The 21,365-nt window shown below is 42.1% G+C and overlaps 1 protein-coding gene across 1 annotated transcript in view; it reads right to left on the reverse strand.

The window, feature by feature from the left end:
- The window catches only part of LOC147373655 (putative maltase-glucoamylase 2), a 73,371-nt gene that overhangs the window by 12,376 nt on the left and 39,630 nt on the right, over positions 1-21,365 (reverse strand). Inside the window, exons 19-31 of the mRNA XM_086398056.1 lie at positions 20,578-20,634; positions 20,013-20,137; positions 19,095-19,183; positions 17,499-17,548; positions 12,880-13,047; positions 10,384-10,539; positions 8,814-9,095; positions 6,100-6,254; positions 4,365-4,533; positions 3,719-3,815; positions 3,142-3,254; positions 2,557-2,682; positions 873-1,001 (exon numbers count right to left, since the gene is read on the reverse strand). Coding sequence (XP_086254182.1) covers positions 873-1,001; positions 2,557-2,682; positions 3,142-3,254; positions 3,719-3,815; positions 4,365-4,533; positions 6,100-6,254; positions 8,814-9,095; positions 10,384-10,539; positions 12,880-13,047; positions 17,499-17,548; positions 19,095-19,183; positions 20,013-20,137; positions 20,578-20,634 — 1,716 coding nt within the window. The remainder of the gene's footprint in view (positions 1-872; positions 1,002-2,556; positions 2,683-3,141; positions 3,255-3,718; positions 3,816-4,364; positions 4,534-6,099; positions 6,255-8,813; positions 9,096-10,383; positions 10,540-12,879; positions 13,048-17,498; positions 17,549-19,094; positions 19,184-20,012; positions 20,138-20,577; positions 20,635-21,365) is intronic.

Here is a 21,365-nt window from a genome sequence, read left to right on the forward strand (position 1 = left end):
ATAAAGCTGTAATTTCTGGAAGCTAGAAGGAAGGATCATTTGTAGGTAACTAGTTCTGTGTTTGACAAGATACAGCTTGCAATGTAAAATGTGTGCTCACTTGCTCAGTCAAGCCCAACTCTTTGTGACCCCAGGGACTGTAGCCTTCCAGGCTCCTTCTGCCCATGGGATTTCCCAGGCAAGAATACTGGAGTGAGTTGCCGTTTCCTCTTCCAGGGGATCTTCCCAATCCAGGGATCAAATCATTGCCTCTTGTCTCCTGCATTAGCAGGCAGATTCTTTATCACTGTACCACCTGGTAAGCCCCCAATATGAAATAATAAACTGATATTCTGGATCTTAAATCAGTTGTTTGTGAATTTAATTAAGAAGAAATAAGTCCCTTAAATCTCACCATTGTTGAGTATTGGTAATGGTAACTTAAAAGGTTTTTGAGCACCTAAGGGAAAAATGAAATTAAGATACAGCTATTTTCTCTGAGGCATAGTCTGAAACAGTGAGACACACTCTCTTTCTTCTTTACTGTTTTTTTTTTTTTTTTGGAGGCTATATCTAGTGTTACACACTCTATTGTATTTTTGGCTATTAACTAGTATTTCAGTTTTCTAACTCTACCAAAAGAATGTAATAATAAATTACCTCCCAATAACACAGTTATGAAAAATAAATATTGCAATCCATCACCTTTAAAAGCCATTGTCATTCATTCTGCCTTTGCTTATTTGCTTTTTAATACTTTAAAAAATTATAGATTCATAAGTTACAAAAAATGTTTAGGGAAGTCTTCTGTATTTTTCATCCAGATTCCCTCAACGGTACTAGTTTTGAACTATAGAAGCAGAAAACAGGATCTAATCTTTCTAAACACCTACCAGAACAAGAACAAATCTTGTGCCATTTTTCTTCATTTGCTCAATCAGGAGGCCAAGATGTTGAAAGCTGGGGCTGAGAGTGAAGTCCAGCTTCCGGTCCATGTAGTCGATGTCGACATGCTGGACATCCTGTAGAAGGAAGCAAGCAGGATACTTGGGCCCGTGCAGCAGGAGCTCCTCAGGGGACACAAACTGCTTGGCCAGGCTCTGGCCCTGCTGCCTGCAGACTCCAGACCAGGCCTCCATGAAATCTTTCTCTGTTACTCTCCTAGACTGACTTTTCAATTCTGCTGATTGAAATTGCTTTCTGATCCCTACATCCAGCTCACCGGTCCCCATTCTTTCTCATTCTGCTCCTCCAACTGTATTTCCTCCCTCTCCTTCCCTCAATTTATGTCTTTTCCAGTCTTCAGATCTCAAACTCAGTGAGACTATTAAACAAAATGCTGGTTGAATGTTCAAGGGTAGAAAGCCATACTTGCCTGAGAAACATATCTGTGTCTTTCCCCCTCCCCTCCAGTAAACTTGACTGAATTTATTCACATTTAGAACTACATTATTTTCTAGTTTTCTAGAATGTATTTATTTCTGCCACTTTCATTTGACTGGATGAGCCTTGGAGTGAGAACCTTGTCTTCTCTCTTCTCTATAAAGCGCCAACTCAGGTTTCGGCACATGAAATTGACTTAATCCTTGATTGTTGGATAATGATGTCAAGTGGTTAATATTCAGTTCCTGGTGGGGAGATGAAAGTGATAACCACCTGTATTGCCTTAAGACTTTAAGTAAAACTTCTTCAAGGGAGGAGAGATTTTTTTCATAGGCCAAAACTCAGAAAGAATGAATCAATACATTATTAACATTAATTGTCTCTGTGAGGTAAATCCATGGATTTTTAAAAATCTTTTAATTTTCCCATCTTTTCTAATTTATGTTTAATAAGTATCTAAAATAGCAGTCTATAAAAAGAAAAATTAAGCCTGGATGAATGTTTCAAATTATCTTTGATGAGAATATCGTAATGCTTTATTTTATTCTCAGCTGCCAATCATTAATTGTCCTCCAAAACCTTAGGAGGTGAATTGAGAGCAAAACAACTGCGTGATGAGAAACTGATCATTACAAGAGGATAAAGAGCACGCTATTTATGGAATTCTGCCTGTTGACAGCAAATGACTACACTTCCAGAGTTTTATCTAGGGGGTAGATTGTAGTTGTAGGATATGCTTATGTGTATGTGTGTGTTTAAGAAAAAGTGAACGCTTAGTATTAACTGGTTTCATTCACATTGTCCTTTTATATCCACTCTCTCCAAGAATAGCCCCAGTACAATTTCCTAAAATGGCTATAATCTTGAGATGATTTTCAGGTCCCAAAAGTCATGTCTCAAAGCCCAGCCATGGCTACTGCAGGATATTCCTGGCAAGAGGCAGGAACAGTATCCCCCAAGCATCCCTCAAACTGCTGAAGGATTTATGCAACTCTGAGTTTGCAACCCTTGATTTTAAAGGGTTGCCTGAAATGAATTTAAAAGGTAATGTTTTCTAGCTCCACAGCTACATTTTTTCTTCATGCTAAAGTAGTCATCACTACTTGAATGAATTTCTATGAAGATTTTCCAATCTATACTTAGCCACAAATTCCCACCACTAATTAAACCACAGACTGAATGAGGGTATCATACGTAGGGAATCTGAGCAGCCATCATTGCAACATACAAACTGGAGATTTCATAATCATCCTGGTATCCATAGCGACTCAGTTGGAATCCCAAGGCCCAGTAGGGAATCATTGCTGGCCGACCAATCAACTAAAATAAAAAAGAAAAATAGACTCAAGTACATTTCTTTGGGAAGAAAAGATGATTGGCTTCTACTTGAAGCAACTTGAGCTCTTCTATGAAGCTATCTCATCTAAGAGGCCTCACTCAAGAAAAATAAGAAAGTCAAATAAATATGGATTAACCATAGAGATGCAGAATGATAGAAAGTCTCTCTGTAAACAGTATCCACTCTAGGAAACCTGAGAACTCAGTGATTATCACTGATTTGAAATTCTCAGAAAGGCAAATAGTTAAGAGAAGTATGGCATATCAATATGTCTGTAGAGCCCCTAAACACTAAATCCTGACTTTCAGAAAAGACAGCAATAATGTACTAGGGACATCTAAGAGTCTTAAGTGGGGGGAAATGGCCTTTCTCAGTGCTAAGAACATGGCAATACCCAGCAAACATTGGATGATATATTGATGGGTAGAATAACTTCCAACCTCAGTGTATTGCTGAGTTACAAGCTCAGGGGTTGGCCCCAAAACCATATAAAAGTCCAAAATGCCTCCTGTGGTGCGGTATGTCAGGGCAGGAGTAGGCTGGAATGTCACATCTGTTAAAAAGAAAGAAAAAAGAAGATGAGGAGTATCCCTGGAACTATAAATCACCCAGTCAGGGACTCTGCCCTACATTTTGCTATTTTCACTTTCTTATGTTCTTATTTTAATGCCCACCTCCTCTAATAAGCTGTTTCCCATGCAGTGGAATCAGAGAGGGATACTCAGGTACCTCAAACATAATCTCAGTCTCAACATCTTACATCACTTTGTGAAAAAGAGCTAAAGTGTACAGTAAAACAAGGTCATACAAGATAGGCCCTGTGTTTAGTAAAAATTGTACCCCTTAAACCTGGCCTAGTGCTCTTAGTAAAACTTGAATAAATGAATGAATGGTAGATGAGTTTATCTGTCTCATTTCTCTTGCCCTTGACTTTCCTTATTTCTGTTGATATTCCAGATCACCACAAGTGGTCACAGATGTTTCTGGTGGTACACAGGGATTGTGTATCTGTCTTACCCATGGCATTGCTGTTCAGCAGGAGCACTCCATGGGCACTGCCATCCTCCTCCAGTGCCATATAGTAGGGGTGGACACCATAGGAGTTCTTCTTATACTAGGAGAGTTGTGGGAAGAGCAGGTGGATAATCAAGAAGAGAAAATCCAAGAAATCATTTTCACATCATAACCCAAACAGCAAACTCCTGCGCAGTATTGAAGATTCAGTACAATGTCATGTCTCTTGTGAAGACTTCCTTGACCCTTCCTTCCATCCCAAGTGAAAACCCAAGTGCCCTCTCCTCCTCTGCCTTCCTTGTTTATTACTATACAAACCTATTGTAGCACTGGTTACACTGCATTACCATTGTTTCTGCCTCTCTCTCTTTCTCTCTTTTACTAGTTTATAAGCATCTGGAGAAAAAGACAGTATCTTAATAAGACACTGTCTCATTCTATGTGTGCCTGACATGTAGAACATACTAAATAAAAGTTTATGAAATACAAAAAATCCATAGTCCACAGGAAATATATATAAATAGGTAGTTTAGACAGAGAAAGGAAAGAAAACCTTAAATATGGTGTATTTCATTTGAGAGCAGAATATACAGGGATTAAACTAAATTTATATACAGTAAAAATATTGATGATCTTAGTCTGTGCTTACCGCTGGTGGCTCATCTCGGGCAAACATTCCCCATGTGTGCCAGCTTATGTTTCTTCTGAAAGTTGTGTGCTCAGTTTCCCCAAAGCCATAGAGGTACTGAGAGGGGAGGCGTGTGGAGATGGAAAGGAACATGTCCCTGAAGGTGAAGCCAGGGAGCTGAGAGTCCCAACTGCAACATGAGAGCAGACCTTGGTTCAGAGTTGGACACAGGCCAGCACAAACACGAGCTCCATGGGGATCAATTCTGAAGCCTCCTGAGTGGCTGAATATCTGGATCCATGTTCAAATACTGTGAGACGACTCAGGTGATAACAAGGGCCATAATTTGCTTCCAAGCTTCTGTGCTGGCATGTTTATTTGTTATCTGTCTTTTGCAAGGCTGAGAATTCCTTTACTTGGTCCTGAGTTCCTGGACAACAAGGACCACATCCCCCTCCTCTCTGTATTTCTACTTCTCCTTGCCCAACATATCAGCTTGAATAAATGCATGAATGAATGGATAAGATAGAAGCACATTTTTCTGCAGAAAATGTGAACTCTTAGAATGGTTTTCTGGATTGGCCAAAGAACTTCTTACTGTTAAGTAGTTAGAATAGGAAACACGAGTCCAAAATGGTGGTGGCTAAAAGACAAGGAAGGGAAAAGCCAGCAAAAATAGAACAAAGGAAGGTCAAAGGAAGGTCCGAGGACCAGAGTGAGGACTTCAGGGAGAACAAACAGCACTTCTGGCTAGCCCAATTTGCATAGGGCAGGCCCAGGGGGAGGAAAAAACATATAAAAAGAGGAGCCAAAGGGCTCTCTCTCTCTCTCTCTTCCTCCTGCGTGCTGGGGCGTTCTTCTCTTCACGTCTTTGGGTCAACATGCCTTTACGCCTCGAAGATGGATTTTCCTGCTATTATTTAATTAAAATAGAGCTGTAACACGGAGCTGTAACACTGATTTGTCTAAGAGCTATAACACAGTCCGTTTGAGACCTGAGAGCTGTAACCCGGTCTGTCCAAGACCCAAGAGCTGTGACATGCTGAGGGCTTTAACGTCTGTCACTCCAAATCTTTGTTGTGGACGAGACAGAAACCGAGGAGCATACACTCGCCTGACATTACCAAATAAGGGAACAGACATAAAGTCAGACATACAGAGAGAGCTGAAAGAACACGTGCACACCCAGGTCACAGTTTCTACATGGATGGGGAACCTCAGCCCCAGGCAAAATCTAGACCTTCACTCCATTCCACTCAGCAGCAGGGCAAGGGATGAGAGACGACAACTCCTTTCATGCTTAACACTGTGAAGAGGCTTTGAGTCTCAAGTGTCAATAGAGGCAAAGACTGTAAGAAGCCATTTTGCCCTCCACAGTAACCTTTGTCCTTCTCTCCTGACTCTTCTGTTATTTCTTAATGAGGGTATATAGAACTGATTTCTATCACAGGTTATGCCATACTTATTAAATAGAGTTTCCCGTCCTACTTAACAGGAACAAAAAATAGAACATGTATTTTCCTTTCTCTAAAAGCAAGCACCACTTAATTAGCTTTTGCAAACCTTTGGTTGATTCATTTTTCTTGTTAAGGTCTAGTGGAAAATAAAATCCTTATTGAAGTAGGGGCAATAGATACATTCTTCATTGAACATATTGACATAGAGTCTCTAAAATTAATATTTCACTTGCATTCATGAGAGCCACTACAATTAGATCTAGAACCACTCTAATTAGAACCAAATAAAGAGTGCTTACATCACAGTGCTGGAGCTCTTTCTTCGAATCTGGATCCCAAAAGGATTGTTCTGAATCTTGACATCATACAGACAGTTTTCAGGGGAGCCCACTGGAGACGAAGGGGTGTTCAGAGGCACTGGGACCTCGTACCTTTTATTAGTGGGATCATAGATCTGCCAAGAAGAGAGAAGGAAGCTTCTTCATGGAATCTCGGGCCTACAATTCCTTGTGCCAGCTTATATCAAATACAATTCAGTTTCCATATTTTCTGGCTGGTCTGAATCATATCAGGAGGCATCAAATATCCTGAAACAAACAGCTGTGAGGCCTACACACCTACTGTGCCCAAGAGGGAGCCTGAACTCCAAAAATGCCTCAATATGACCTATTCAAAGCCAGCAAGGGCACTTCTAAAAAATTTGTGATATAAGGATATAGAATCTCATGGACAGAATGTGTGTGTGTGTGTGTGTGTGTATTTATGAGGGTGTGGTATGGGAACATGCATGTGTATACAGTACCTTATGTGTGAGCACATGAATATATGTTAGAAATTAGAGAATTGAATTTACTTATGGACACTGAGGACTTCTTACTGGTGGAACTTCCAGATGTTGTACAGTTTTTCCATCCCTAAGATGGCTCTCTTGTACTCACTGCTTGTTCCTATCTACCTGACAGGTAGGAAAATCAGAGAAATATGTGTGGGAAAAATGAGAGAAGGGAAGAGTGTTGTTGGAAGCCCTGGAGTATTGCCAGGATGAGCAAGCATCCTCTTCCTTATCATATTATTAGTCAACTTTTTACACTTCAGACAAGTCTCTTTTCTTGATAGGTAAGAAGTGGATTTATTTAGAGAGAAACACACTTTACAGACAGAGTGTGGGCCACCTCAGAAGGCAAGAACCACCTCAAAATATGGCATGGTTAGTTTTTATGGGCTGGGTAATTTCATAGGTTAATGAGTGGGAGGATTATTCCAACTATTTCAGGGAATGGGCAGGGATTTCCATGAATTGAGCCACCGCCCACTTTTCAGCCCTTTATAGTCAGCCTCAGAATTGTCATGGTGCCTGTGGGTGTCATTTAGCTTGCTGATGTGTTACAAGGGTCCTATATTGAGGCTCAAAGTCTAGTGGAAATTGCCTTGTCTGCCATTTTGGACCCATTTGGATCTAATCAGTTTATGTCCTGTCCGAAGGTTTTGTTATTGTCTTATGCCCTGTCCTCTTCCCTCCTGTTTCAGACAAGTTTTCTCTAAAGCTTTGCTTCTCAATATTGTGTTTGTCAAGCCAAAAGCAGCTTTCACAATGTTTCACAATGTTAAACGGGATCACCAGGGAACTTGTTAAGACCACAGAATCTCAGCCTCACCCCAGACTTTCTGAATCTGGCTCTTCATTTTTGTAAGATCTCTGAGGTGACTCATCAAACACTAAAGTGTGAAAAGCAACATATAGAGCTGACCTGTCCAAGGCGGTACCCACCACATGTGGCCTTGAAGCACTTGAATGTGCTGTCTGAATTGAGACTCACTATGAGTACAAAACACACAGCAAATTTTGAAGACGTAATGTGGTTAAAATGTATTTGGAGTACATGGTGATGTGATAATATTTTAGTATATTGGTTAAATAAAATGTCACTAAAATAAATTTCATTAATTTTTTTCCAAATATATTTTTAAAACTATAGTTATTAGAAAACATGTGGGGACTTCCCTGGTGGTCCAGTGGTTAAGAATCTGCCTTGCAATGCAGGGGATGTGGGTTCCTTCCTTGGTCATGGAACCAAGCCCCTGTACCACAACTAGAGAGTCCATGTACTACAACAAAAGACCCCACATGTGGCAATGAAGACCCGTGGTTCAGACTGCATTTCTATTAGAGCAGAGAGAAGGCTCTTGAGAGTCTCTTGGACTGCAAGGAGATCAAACCAGTCAATCCTAAAGGAGATCAACCCTGAATATTCATTGGAAGGACTGATGTTAAAGCTGAAGTTCCAATACTTTGGCCACCTGATTCGAAGAACTGACTCATTGGAAAAGAGCCTGATGCTGGGAAAGATTGAAGGCAGGAGAAGGGGATCACAGAGGATGACATGGCTGGATGGCATTACCAGCTAATGGACATGAGTTTGAGCAAGCTCCAGGAGTTGGTGATGGACAGGGAAGCCTGGCATGCTGCAGTCCATGGGGTCACAAAGAGTTAGACATGACTGAGCAACTGAACTGAGCTGAGTAGGTCTCCAAGAGTGGCCTCTTAACTTACAGCATCAGCACCACCTGGAAACTTGCTAGCAGTGCAGATCCTCAGGTTGGAAACTCTGGGGGGTCAGGCCAGCCATCTTTTAACAAGATCTGCAGGTGATTCTGATATAGGTACAGGTGCTAAAGCTTAAGAACCACAGCTAGAGAAATAACTCTGATGTCAGAAGAGGGTTGTTGCCACTTATATGACTTACCACACAGCAGACACACTTTTCTCAGGGCTAAAGAAGGACTCTTTAAGGATGTTCATGACTTAGAGTACTCACTGTTATAAGAAATTACCACCCCCAGTGATCTAAGGTTACATCCCACCCCAACTCTCTCCTAACTTTCTGATCTTCACTTCTTGGGGCCTCAGCAGCCCCACTTGTAGAATGAGGGATTTGGATTAAAGATGTTTCAATGTCTTCCAACTGCATGGAGCTGTCAGCTAAGAATTCCAACCATGGAGACATAGGATTACCTTGAACTGCAGCATGTTCTCTGTGTGGTAGGTCACGCTCAGGCGGAGAAAGCCGATGGTTGCAGAGAGAGTGTCAGAGGCAGAGGCGGCCTTCGCTGCGGCTGCAGGTGGGGATAGCTTGTCCTGTAATGATGGTGCTGGCACCATAGCTTGTCCAGCTTCTGAGGCTGTCAGGTGGGTGAGGTCTACAGTGATGCCCGTAGGCAGGTACTGAATGTTGCTGGCAGCATAATTAGGGATGGTGTCATAGAAACAGGTGGGCACCCCAGGAACAGTCGTTGGCTGGAACAAGAGGAGGACTTCAAGGTCAGCCTCTGACACCACGCTTTGAGACTCTAATTACAGAAGAAAGTGGTTAAACCAGACTCAGTCTCTTACCCTATGTCCATTGCTATGAGTTGAACTATATTCCCCAAAGACATGGTAAGGCCTAACCCCTGGTACCTGTGAACAAGGTACCTGGTGCCTTGTTTGGAACTAGGATCTTTGCAGGTGATCAAGTTCAATGAGGTCATTGGGACGGAGCTAGCCAATATGACTAGTGTCCTTAGTAAAAGGGGAAACTGAACACAGACATGCACCTGGGGAGAACATCATGTGAAGATGAAGAGGTCAGGGTGATGTTTGTACAAACCAAAGAACACTGCAGATTGCCAGCAAACCACCAGAGCCCAGGAAAGGGACACAAAACAGATTTTCCCTCTTGGCCCCTAGAAAGCACCAACTCTGTAGACAGTTTGATATCAGACTTCCAGCTCCCAGATGCTGAGATAATAAATATCTGTTGTTCTAAGTCACCCAGTTTGTTGTACTTGGCTATGGCAGCCCTAGCAAATGAATATATCCATTTAAACATACACAGGGACTTCCTTGGTAGTCCAGTGGCTAAGACTCCAAGCGCCCAATACAGGGGGCCTGGGTTTGATCCCTGGTCAGAGAAACTGATCCCACATGCCACAGCTAAAAGTCCCACGGGCCACGACTAAGACCCGGCACAACCAAATAAACAAATAAAAATAAAGAAAATAAACACATACACACACACACAGGCCTCATCTAATGGTGAAGGGCTGGCATGAGACCTATCTGGAAACTGAGTCCTAAGGCAGGGCTCTGTTCCCCATGTCCTTACTGTCCCTTATTGTGATCTCGAGGAAATCAATGATTTTCTCTGGCCTTCATTCTCTCTATTTCTCAAAGGGAGAGAAACAGCATTACCTTACCTTTCTGCTTGGACTCTCCAATAGATGGGGGGAAAATCACTTAAAATACTCAGTGCATTCCCACTGCATTACAGCCATGTTCAGAACAAAGTGGGATTTGAAATGCTGTGATTGTAGGAAAGAGTCAGTGAGTTGATCCTTATTCAGATCTCTGAATGAAACACTGATCGCCTATCACATGTAACTGATAAAAACACCTCATCAGCTGCCATAGCATCATTTGCTTCCTGAAGATGATTACAGTTTAATCTATGGACATTTGGAAAGTGTTTCCTGGGTGCCCAATTACCCGTGGGACACTTTTTACAGCTTCCTGCTCACTGAGGCAGTCTGCTCCTGGTTCTTACCTCCCAAAGGCACCCCCGCTCCCTGCAACTCTCCTCGGAGACAGCAGGCTGCTCAGGAAAGCAGTTGAACTTCTGCAGGTCACTGACTGGAAGATCCCACTGAATGGAGAATGCTTGTCCCAGTACCAGTCCCTCAAGGTCAGTGATGTTCACCACCTGAGGAAAGAGAAAGGGCCATGATGACACACGAGAGGAGGTGCAGCTGCCTGGATAATGTCATTCTCTGATGGTCATGTAGTTAGGACAGGGGAAACCAGCCCTTTGACTAACACCACTTTGATGTGAAAAATTCGTAATCCTCTTTTTTCTCCTCTGGGTCTTTCGACCTCTCTGTCAGGAAAATGAATCTGACTTCCTCCAGACCTTTCTGATCTCATGGAGCCAATGTGGGATATTGAATTGAAAGAGCTTCAGTCATGTTAAGGAACACATATCACAGGCAGGGCGGGCATTTCAGATTCATTGCCCCCTGAGTACGGTGCTCAGACATTTTACTAACAATGGCAGTAATAACCAGAGCTAAACTTTACTGAGTCTGTCAAGCACTATGATAACCACTTCATATGCATTATCTCTATGAGTCCTGTAAAACAATCCTATGCTATGAATAATAATATATTTGACTATATATATTATAGTCAGTACTATATATATAATATATATAATATATATATTATATATACTATTATAATATACAAATAATAATATATTATATATACTATTATATATATTCAATATAATACAACTATCTCAGTTTTACAAATCAGAACACTGAAGTTCAGAGAGGTTTACTGTTTTCCTCAAGATCTCACAGCTAGGGCTCAGCAGAGCTAGGATTAGAACCCTGTTCTGCCTAATCCTAAAAAGCAAGCTGTTGTCCCTTTCTATATGTGTTGTCAAAGTGGAAGGGGGCAGGGAGTTCCCTGGTGGTCCAGTGGTTAGATTCTGCACTCCCAATGCAGGGGGCAAGGGTTTGATCCCCCATCAAGGAACTAAGATCATGCATGCTACACTGTGCGGCCAAAAGAAGTTTTAAAAAATAAAATTAAGAGGGTTCCCTTTTCTCCACACCCTCTCCAGCATTTATTATTTGTAGACTTTTGGATTGCAGCCATTCTGACTGGTGTGAAATGGGAATGCAAACTAGTACAGCCACTATGGAGAACAGTGTGGAGATTCCTTAAAAAACTGGAAATAGAACTGCCTTATGATCCAGCAACCCCACTGCTGGGCATACATACTGAGGAAACCAGAAGGGAAAGAGACACGTGTACCCCAATGTTCATCGCAGCACTGTTTATAATAGCCAAGACATGGAAGCAACCTAGATGTCCATCAGCAGATGAATGGATAAGAAAGCTGTGGTACATATACACAATGGAGTATTACTCAGCCATTAAAAAGAATACATTTGAATCAGTTCTAATGAGGTGGATGAAACTGGAGCCTATTATACAGAGTGAAGTAAGCCAGAAGGAAAAACATAAATACAGTATACTAACGCACATATATGGAATTTAGAAAGATGGTAACAATTACCCGGTGTACGAGACAGCAAAAGAGACACTGATGTATAGAACAGTCTTATGGGCTCTGTGGGAGAGGGAGAGGGTGGGAAGATTTGAGAGAATGGCAATGAAACATGTAAAATATCATGTAGGAAACGAGTTGCCAGTCCAGGTTCGATGCATGATGCTGGATGCTTGGGGCTGGTGCACTGGGACGGCCCAGAGGGATGGTATGGGGAGGGAGGAGGGAGGAGGGTTCGGGATGGGGAACACATGTATACCTGTGGCGGATTCATTTTGATATTTGGCAAAACTAATACAATTATGTAAAGTTTAAAAATAAAATAAAATTGGAAGAATAAAAAAAAAAAAAGAAACAAACAAAAATAAATAAATAAAATTAAAAAAGGTCTGCCATAAGGAACAGTGAATTTCCCAGTGCTTGAAATATTAGCTAATGATTGGGACTTTTCTTTTTCAAAGATTATCGTGTAAGGGAAGCATTCCATAAGAACAAAAGCATAAGAACAAAAAGAATAAAAACTCCTTGTGTTTAAGTTATCATTTTCTGAAATGGTATAAAAATAGTTTAGAATAGGAAGGAAAAATAGCAACTGTCTCAAAGAAAGTCCTTAATGTGAATGAGAGAACACAGATGTCAATATTCTCCAGAACGAGGCCAATGCATTGAATCATATTTTCTCTATCACATCTGACATTAGCACAACTACTTTTAAATAGCCCAGAGAAGAACTGCCTTCTTCAAGGGTATCAACTCCTACCACCTGCCTCAGAATCCCAATGCAAGCAAAACTCCAGGGTCCATATCGAGCATGCACAGATTTCTCCTTCTACATTCTCCCCATGGTTCCCCAGCAAGCCAGTTGTCTCTGTGCCCACCCAAAGTCAACAGAGCAAGAACAAGCTGGCTATCAGAAGCTCAGGCGAGGGCTGTTGACGGGCACCACAGCAAGGAACAATATCCCACCTTTGTTGATTCTGTGTAGACAACATTTGAAATGGAGGTGGTCACATCATTTAGGGAGACAGTAAAATTAGTAGGTTCCTTGTCCATTCCCAAGATCATGATATCTGTAAATGTGAGTTTGTCAGGGTCTGTATAATTAGCATGTATAATCGTTGCCTGTAGACGGTTCTGTGGGGAAAAGAAGTCAGTTTAGAGAGCAGGTATATCTCATTCTGATTGTGTCCAAATACCGTTCCATATCTTTCTGAGATCCCAAGAGATCCCTTACCTCTGAGGTTCTAAATGGTGCCAGGTGGTCATCCCCAGGGAATTTTTCAAGTAAGACTCGTAACAGTCTTTAAGTAATCTTTTAGTAATATTATGTATTTGTTTTAGTTTACTGGTTCTTTATTGATTCTATTGCTCAGAAAATATGTTGCTGACACTATGGAATTCTCAAACAGACAAGATGACACACGTACAAAAGGAGACCCATAGTCACGCAAAGATATACACATTCATACACATACAAAATAATGCCCAAATAATTATTTTTTCTTTTAATGATAATGATGATAGCTAAAATTTATGAATGTTCACTGTGTGCCAGACCTTGTGCTAAGCATTTTACAGGTATCATCTCATTTAATTCTCACAGCAAACTATGAGGGTGAGGCTCGAATGATCCCCGCTCTTCAGATGAGGAGCCTAAAGCCAGGATCATGTAGAAAACCTATCCAGGGAACCACAGTTCAAAAGTGACAAAGTTGAGCTATGACAAAGAAGGTAGAACCGATGACTGAAGAAAAAAAGGGACACTTTGATGTTTAAAAAAATTAAGCATCCCACAGATTCATGTCCAAATGATTTTTTACAAAAGCAATGTAATGGAGAAAGGACAGGCTTTTCAACAGATGATGCTGGTGCAATTGGACATCCATAGGCAAAACGTGAAATTCAACCTAAACCTCATGTCTCATATAAAAATTACCTCAAAATTTGCAATTCCTGGGGGTCTAGTGGTTAGGACTTGGCACTTTCACTGTCATGGCCTGGATTCAGTCCCTGATCAGGGAACTAAAGTCCTGCAAGACCTGCAGTGTGGCCCAAAGTTTTCTTTTAAATTTAATCTAAAAAATTACCTCAAAATAGGTAATAAACTTAAATATAAAGGGCAGAACTACAAAAATTTTAGGAAAAAATGGAAGTATTGAAGAACTATAAAGAGTTCTTATACTAGACACCAAAAACACGATCTACAAATGGAAAAAATGATAAATTAGGACCTTTGAAAATTAAAAATTTTTCCTCTGAGAAAGACTGTTAAGAAGATGAAAAGAGCAGCCTACAGACTGAAAGAAAAAAAAATTTTGCAAACCATGTAGCCAAGAAGGGAACTCTCAAAGCTGAATAGAAAAATAAGTTAAACAAGCCAATTAGAAAATAGGCAAAAGAACTGAAACATTTTATCTTAGAGAGTATACAGTTGGCTAATGAAAAGATACATGAAAAGATGGTCAACATCATTAAATGCCAGAGAAAAACAAATTGAAACCATAATGAGCTATCACTGCTGCTGCTACTAAGTTGCTTCAGTCGTGTCCGACTCTGGGCAACCCCATAGACGGCAGCCCACCAGGCTCACCCGTCCCTGGGATTCTCCAGGCAAGAACACTGGAGTGGGTTGCCATTTCCTTCTCCAATGCATGAAAGTGAAAAGTGAAAGTGAAGTTGCTCAGTTGTGTCCAACTCTTAGCAACCTCATGGACTGCAGCCCACCAGGCTCCTCCGTCCATGGGATTTTCCAGGCAAGAGTGCTGGAGTGGGGTGCCATTGCCTTCTCCAGAGCTATCACTACACCTTTATCAAAATGGCTATTTTTTTTTTTTTAATGTGACAACATCAAATGCTGGTTACAATGCAGAGGAACTGGGTGACATACATCGGTGGTGGAAATGTAAAATAGTATAGCCATTCTGAAAAAGAATTTGGCAGTTTATTATAAAACTAAACATATACTTACATAATACCCAGCAACTGCACTCTTGAGCATTTATCCCAGACAATTGAAAACTTGTGTTCACATAAAAATCTGTTCCTAGCAGCTTTATCTGTAATAACCCATGACTGGAAACACTCCCAGATGCCCTTACTTAAGGGCATAGTTAAACATATCTTGGAATGCTGCTCAGCAATAAAAACAAACTGACCTTTGACATGGAAAAGCTTGGATGAATTTCGAGGAAATTATGTTGAATTTAAAAAGCCAGTCCCCAAGGCTGCATGCTGTATGATTACATTTACATAATATTTTTGAAAGGACAAAATTATAGAAATAGAGAGCAAATTAGTGGTTTCCAAGAACTAAGGATGAGGTTGAGGCTTGGGGCAAGTGGAGTCAAGGAGATTGGACAACAGGAGGGATCCTCCTGGCCATGGAAATATTCTGCATCTTGATAGTGAGAGGGTAACATGCATGAAGGCTAGGGGTCTCCAAAGGGAGGAAATAGGCTGCAAGTGTCAGATGTTTTTTTGTCTCTCTATATATACAAAATTAAAAGGAGGTGTCTCTTAAAATTCTGTGTTGCCATGACAACACCTGGTTCCACCTGAAGTTGACTTTTCTCAAACCTTGAGGTAACCAATGAGGTTTTTCTTATGGAAATGTTTTTCTTAAGCTATGTTAATGAACTACGTATGTACCCTAGACTCTGTCTTTCTTCAAGTTGGTTCTGCCTAAGACTCAACCGACTTGACAAACCAGTGTGTTTTACTCATGCAAATGTTGTCTTAAGTTATGTTAATGAGACTATGTATTTGCTTGAAAACCTGACTTTCTTCAAGATTCATGTTAATCATTTTATGGCCTGGGATGACTCACCTGTGCCAATGTTATCTCAAAATACATGTTGTGGGTGAGGGGCCTGGTGCCATTCTCTTGAGTTTTGAGACATTTCTTTTCTCTAATTAGCAGACTGCTAGTAGCTGGCACCCCACTCCAGTACTCTTGCCTGGAAAATCCCATGGACGGAGGAGCCTGGTGGGCTCAGTCCATGGGGTCACTAAGAGTCGGACACGACTCAGTGACTTCCCTTTCACTTTTCACTTTCATGCACTGGAGAAGGAAATGGCAACCCACTGCAGTGTTCTTGCCTGGAGAATCCCAGGGACGGGGAAGCCTGGTTGGCTGCCCTCTATGGGGTTGCACAGAGTCGGACACGACTGAAGCGACTTAGCAGCAGCAGCAGTAGCTATATAACTCCTTGCTAAAGACTATCGGGGGGGGAACTCTTTCTGCCCCCTTCTGATATCTATGTCAGAAGCTTTCTGTATATCTTTCATACTTTTATAAAACTTTAATACACAAAAGCTCTAAGTGATCAAGCCTCGAATTGGCCCCAGATTGAATTCCTTTCCTCTGGAGGCCAAGAATCCCGGCATCTTTCACAGCTCAGCAACAATCTTGCAATAATATAGACGTCAATATTCTTGTTGTAAAATTGTACTATAGTCTTATAAGATGTTCCAATTAGGGGAAACTTGGTAAAGAGTACAAGAGAACTCTGTATTATTTCTTATAAAATGGGGCTCTATAATTATGTCAACATAAAAAGTATCATTTAAAAAGCAATATGGAACTTCCCAGACTTCCCTGGTGGCTCAGATGGTAAAGAATCCACCTGCAATGCAGGAGACCTGGGTTCGATCCCTGAGTTGGGAAGATCCCCTGGTGGAGGGCATGGCAACCCACTCCAGTATTCTCACCTGGAGAATCTCCATGGAGAGAGGAGTCTGGTGGGCTAGAGTCCATGGGGTCACAAAGAGTCAGACAGGACTGAGTAACTCAGCACGTGGGACTTCCCTGGTGGTCCAGTTATTAAGAATCTGTTTTGCAATGCAAGGGATGAGGGCTTGATTCCTGGTCAGGGAACCAAGATCCCACATGCCATGGAGCAACTAAGCCCATGCATGGCAACTAGGGCCAAATGCAGCCAAATAAATAAACATTTAAAAAATAAAAGGCAATATGAATTTAAAAGAAAGAAGAAATAAGGGTGCGAGAGTCCCACACAAGAAAGTTCTGCCCATGCACAAACAGACATCTAAGAAAACCAATTCAGGGTTCTCCCATCCCCTTCCAGCCTTACTGCCATTCTTCCTCTTGGTCCCCTTGGGAAGCAGACACCAGGCAAGTAATGCACTGCATCTCCCAATCTCTCAAAACCACCACTTAATACCTGTGCCCAAGGCCAAGCTTTAGGGGCTAGAAAGGAAGTTCCTTGATGGAACAACTTCAAAAAGGCTCTACATACCTCATCACCCCCCATCCACACCCCCACCCACTTGTACTCTCTCAAATAAGGACACATCTTGGAAGCCCAGACTCATCATATAAAACTCAAAAACAGTGATTTTTTTTTCCCCAGAAAAACAGACAATTTCTTCACCAAACTCATGCTGATTTTCTATTGGTTAATGTTTCTAACACAGATTAAAAATTTTCATTTTAATGCTAATCCTTTCTGGGCTGTGGCAATGAGGCACTGCCCACAAAAGCAAGCAACTCAGAAAACCCAAAACTCAAAAAAGCAGTCACAAAAAAGAGCATGCACTGTGGGTTCCCCCCAAACAGTACTTACAGAGGTGATGGAAAACTTATACAGAATAGAATTATTTCCAGTTACAGCATCTGAAAGAGAAAGATGGAGGAGGGACAGTTACTACAGGAAGCAGAACAGTTGGGTATCCTCTTCTCTCCACTGGGAACACCTCTGCCAACTAGCTCTGCTCACCCAAGTTCTACCTGGTTTTTTGCAGACTCCACAGAGGTCTCCTGGACCACTCCAACCGCCAGTAACTACTCCCTCCTCTGAACTCCATGGCATAGGTGGAAACATTTTGTCAGGTTTAAAGCATTTGGGGGGCTTCTCTGGTGGTTCAGTGGTAAAGAATCTGCTTGCCAGTGCAGGAGATCCGGGTTCAATCCTTGGTCCCAGAAGACCCCACATGCCATGGGGCAACTAAGCCCATGCACCACAACTGCTAAGCCTGTGCTCTAGAGCCTGGGAGCCACAACTACTGAAGCCCACGTGCCCTAGAGCCTGTGCTCCCCCGCCATGAGAAGCCCATGCACCGCAACTAGAGAGTAACCCTCGTTTGTCACAAGAGAAAAAGCCCACACAGCAATGATGACCCAGCACAGCCAAAAATAAACAGTACAATAAATAAACAAATAATTAAAAAAAAAAAACATTTGACTTGTATCTGTAGTTATCTACATGCCCTCCCTCTCTCTGGACCAGGACTTCCTCAAGGGCAATGGCTATGTCTTGTGTGCTAAGTCATTTCAGTCGTGTCTGACTCTGTGACCCCATGGATTGTAGCCCACCAGGCGCCTCTGTCCATAGGGATACTCTGGGTAAGAATATTAGAGTGGGTTGCCATGCCCTCCTCCAGGGGATCTTCTCGACCCAGGGATTGCACCTGCATCACGTATATCTCCTGGATTTGCAGGTGGGATCTTTACCCACTGAGTCACCTGGAAGTTTAGGCCCTGCACACAGTGCAATAATAAATAGCCAAGAACTATTAATAAATGCTAATTCTATGTAGGGCATATTTTTATATAATGAGACCCAAAGCTTATGTGAGATACTCATATGTGAAAAAACACCACACAAATTAGATACTTGCCTCTCAATAGCAACCAAGGCAATATTTTACAATCTATTAATAAATTGTAGCTTCCTAGGTGGTGCTAGTGGTAAAAAATCTGCCTGCCAGTGCAGGAGACACCAGAGCCGCAGGTTTGATCCCTGGGTCAGGAAGATCCCCTGGAGTAGGAAATGGCAACCTGTGCCAGTATTCTTGCCTGGGAAATTCTATGGACAGGGGAGCCTGGCAGGCTACAGGCCATGGGGTCACAAAGAGTCAGATGCAACTGAGCACATATACACATTAATGTAATGTATAATTTTGACATTAATAATGACATCCAGAGAAAGGAAGAAACTAAATCCAATCATATCTTTTGTTTTGGTAGAGTCAATAACACACAAGTCGCTCATTTGAAGTCTATTTTAATGTATGTGCTTGGCTAGTGGAACTTTAAGAATGCATTGATTCTAAGCTACAGAAATGAGCATCAGTGATAACAAAGCTCGTGCCATACTGGGCAGTCTGCCGAGATGAACTGCCATGGAGAAGCGCAGTGATGGTACCATAAGGAAGTCTACCTTTAGAGACACCATCATCCCAGTACAGCTCTCCCTTTGCTTCTCGCTTAGAGTCCAAGGCAATGATGAGTCCCAGAGAGTTCTTCCGGCTGTAAAGGAGCAATTCTCAGTTTCAGAGAATGAAGAAAAGATAGAATGGTCTTAAGCCAGCCCCCTTCGTGCCCCAGGGACAGACCATTTTGGAGTCAATCTCAGATATTAAGTAAATACTGATGCTGTCTGAAAACACGAAAGCAGGGTGTGGGTAGACAGCAGAGGCGAGTAGTGAATGAGCTTAAGAAGAACAGTAGATGGAGGCAGTTCCTGCTGAGAACCGCACTTGTGATAATACTAACAATTAGTACTTACTGGATGCTCTCCACATGGCAGGCAATCTTCTAAGCATCCTATATGCCTTAAACCATATCTATTATTTCATCTGAGCCTCTTAATAACTCTAAGAAGTTGAAGTACCATCATCTCCAGTTTACTAATGATGAGCAGAGATGCACAAAGTAAGTTGCCTGTGGTAACGCTTCTTGTATGTAGCAGAGCTGAGGCTCGAACCCAAATTTTCTGGCTCTTGACCTTAAACCTATGTTGACTTTCATATGGTATCTCTTACCTTCCATTAACCTGCATTGTCTCATGCCTAAGGAAATCTACTTGAGGATACTTTCTGACCTGGGGAATCCTCATGAGTGATTATTTTGACCATCCTTACAATTTGATGCAATTTACAAGTGAAAGACAATGGGAACGTAAAGGAACTGAGGCTACAGCTATCCCCTGCTAAATGAAGATGCCAATTTTGGGCTGACCTTGAGAGGAAGTGAGAAAGATGAGTTACTGAAGCTATTTTCCCTTAGTTGATACACTTTCAGTTCCAATTTTTCTTTCCTGTAACACTCTGCACCCTCAGAAGAGTGAGGAGCTTACCTGGTCTCTGTGGTCGTGTTTGGCTGCTGGATGGGAAAGATGTAGCCCCCTCGGAGGTGAAGTCCTATCCTATCACCTGGCAGCAGCATCTCCACAAATTGTTTCCTCCATTCTATGGCTACTTGCTAGCCAACAAAAGGGGAAAAGACCAGAAAATACGTTGTTTGGGCTACAAGTGACATTGGAATTATCTAGTTCCGTTGCTTCATTTTAAGCCCCGCCACCACACCTCCCAAAGTGAAGTGACTTCCCCAAAGCACATAGGAAATAGCAGAGCCAAGACTCCAGCCTATCCTATTTCCTTATACTACACTATGCTGTGTGTGATTTCCCACTCGGGTTTTAATTCTATAGATCATCACAACCTAAGGCCCACTACTAGTCCACATAGCTGCAGAATAGCCAGTCAAATCGACTGAAAATTTCCATAAACCTACTCTAGTTATTCAAATTATTTCATTGTACCCCAGGAAAGGCCTTCTTCCCAGGAACATACCTATAAGCAACAAAATGTAAAACTTTGTTTTATTAGCCTACCCCAAGCACCCAGGACTCACTCACTCACCGTTTCATAGTCGTACCAGATGGCGTCGGGTATGTATGCTCTTGCATAGTTCAAACCCTGGGGAAACATAACGGTGAGCAACACTGGCACAACCCTTTACAGTTTACACAACACCCTCACCCATGGTGGCACGTCCTCATCGCAACACTCCTGAGAGAAAGCTGCCTCAGAAAAACTGGGCAGATTAACCAAAACAGAGCTGTTCCTAGAAGTGAAGATTGTTTTGCTTGGAGACTGCTGAGAAAAGCAGAGAAAGTGTATTCCCTGAGTCCCTTGTGTAATCTGATAGGAGGAGAAGGAAGCAGCTAGGCCCTCCGAAGAGCTTTGCAGGAGGACTACTTGTGAGCCAGCAGGACCTACCATGAGATGCTGGGGCTAAAATGTCAGCTCCAAGGGCCTTTGACTTGAGTCCATGAGCCATCTCTCATGTTTATAAACAGATCAGCATAATCCTGACCCCTCTCCTATTCTTCCCTACTCACCCCTGCCCTTGATTCTACTTGGTCCTTCCTACAGGGACTCTAGAATAACACTGTCCCCGTACCCAGCACCCCTCTCTCCCTCCACACTCCTCTCCCCACCTTTTCTCTTCCCCCACCCTGACTTTAAGAAACACACCCCCTGTGGTGAACAGGAAGCACAGACAGATGATCGGCCTGAACTCTCAGATATTCAAAGCCCCCATCAGTACCAAGGCCACATGCTTAAGGAAACAAGCTTTAAGGTAATTTTGCAAAATGGAGATTGTTTGGCTTGGCAAATTGAGGGTGAGATCAATAATTACTATT

The sequence above is a fragment of the Bos grunniens genome, chromosome 4, assembly GCF_055505025.1.
Source record: "Bos grunniens cultivar Pamir isolate PY7600 chromosome 4, Bosgru_T2T1.0, whole genome shotgun sequence".
In the NCBI taxonomy this organism is placed as follows: Eukaryota; Metazoa; Chordata; class Mammalia; order Artiodactyla; family Bovidae; genus Bos; species Bos grunniens.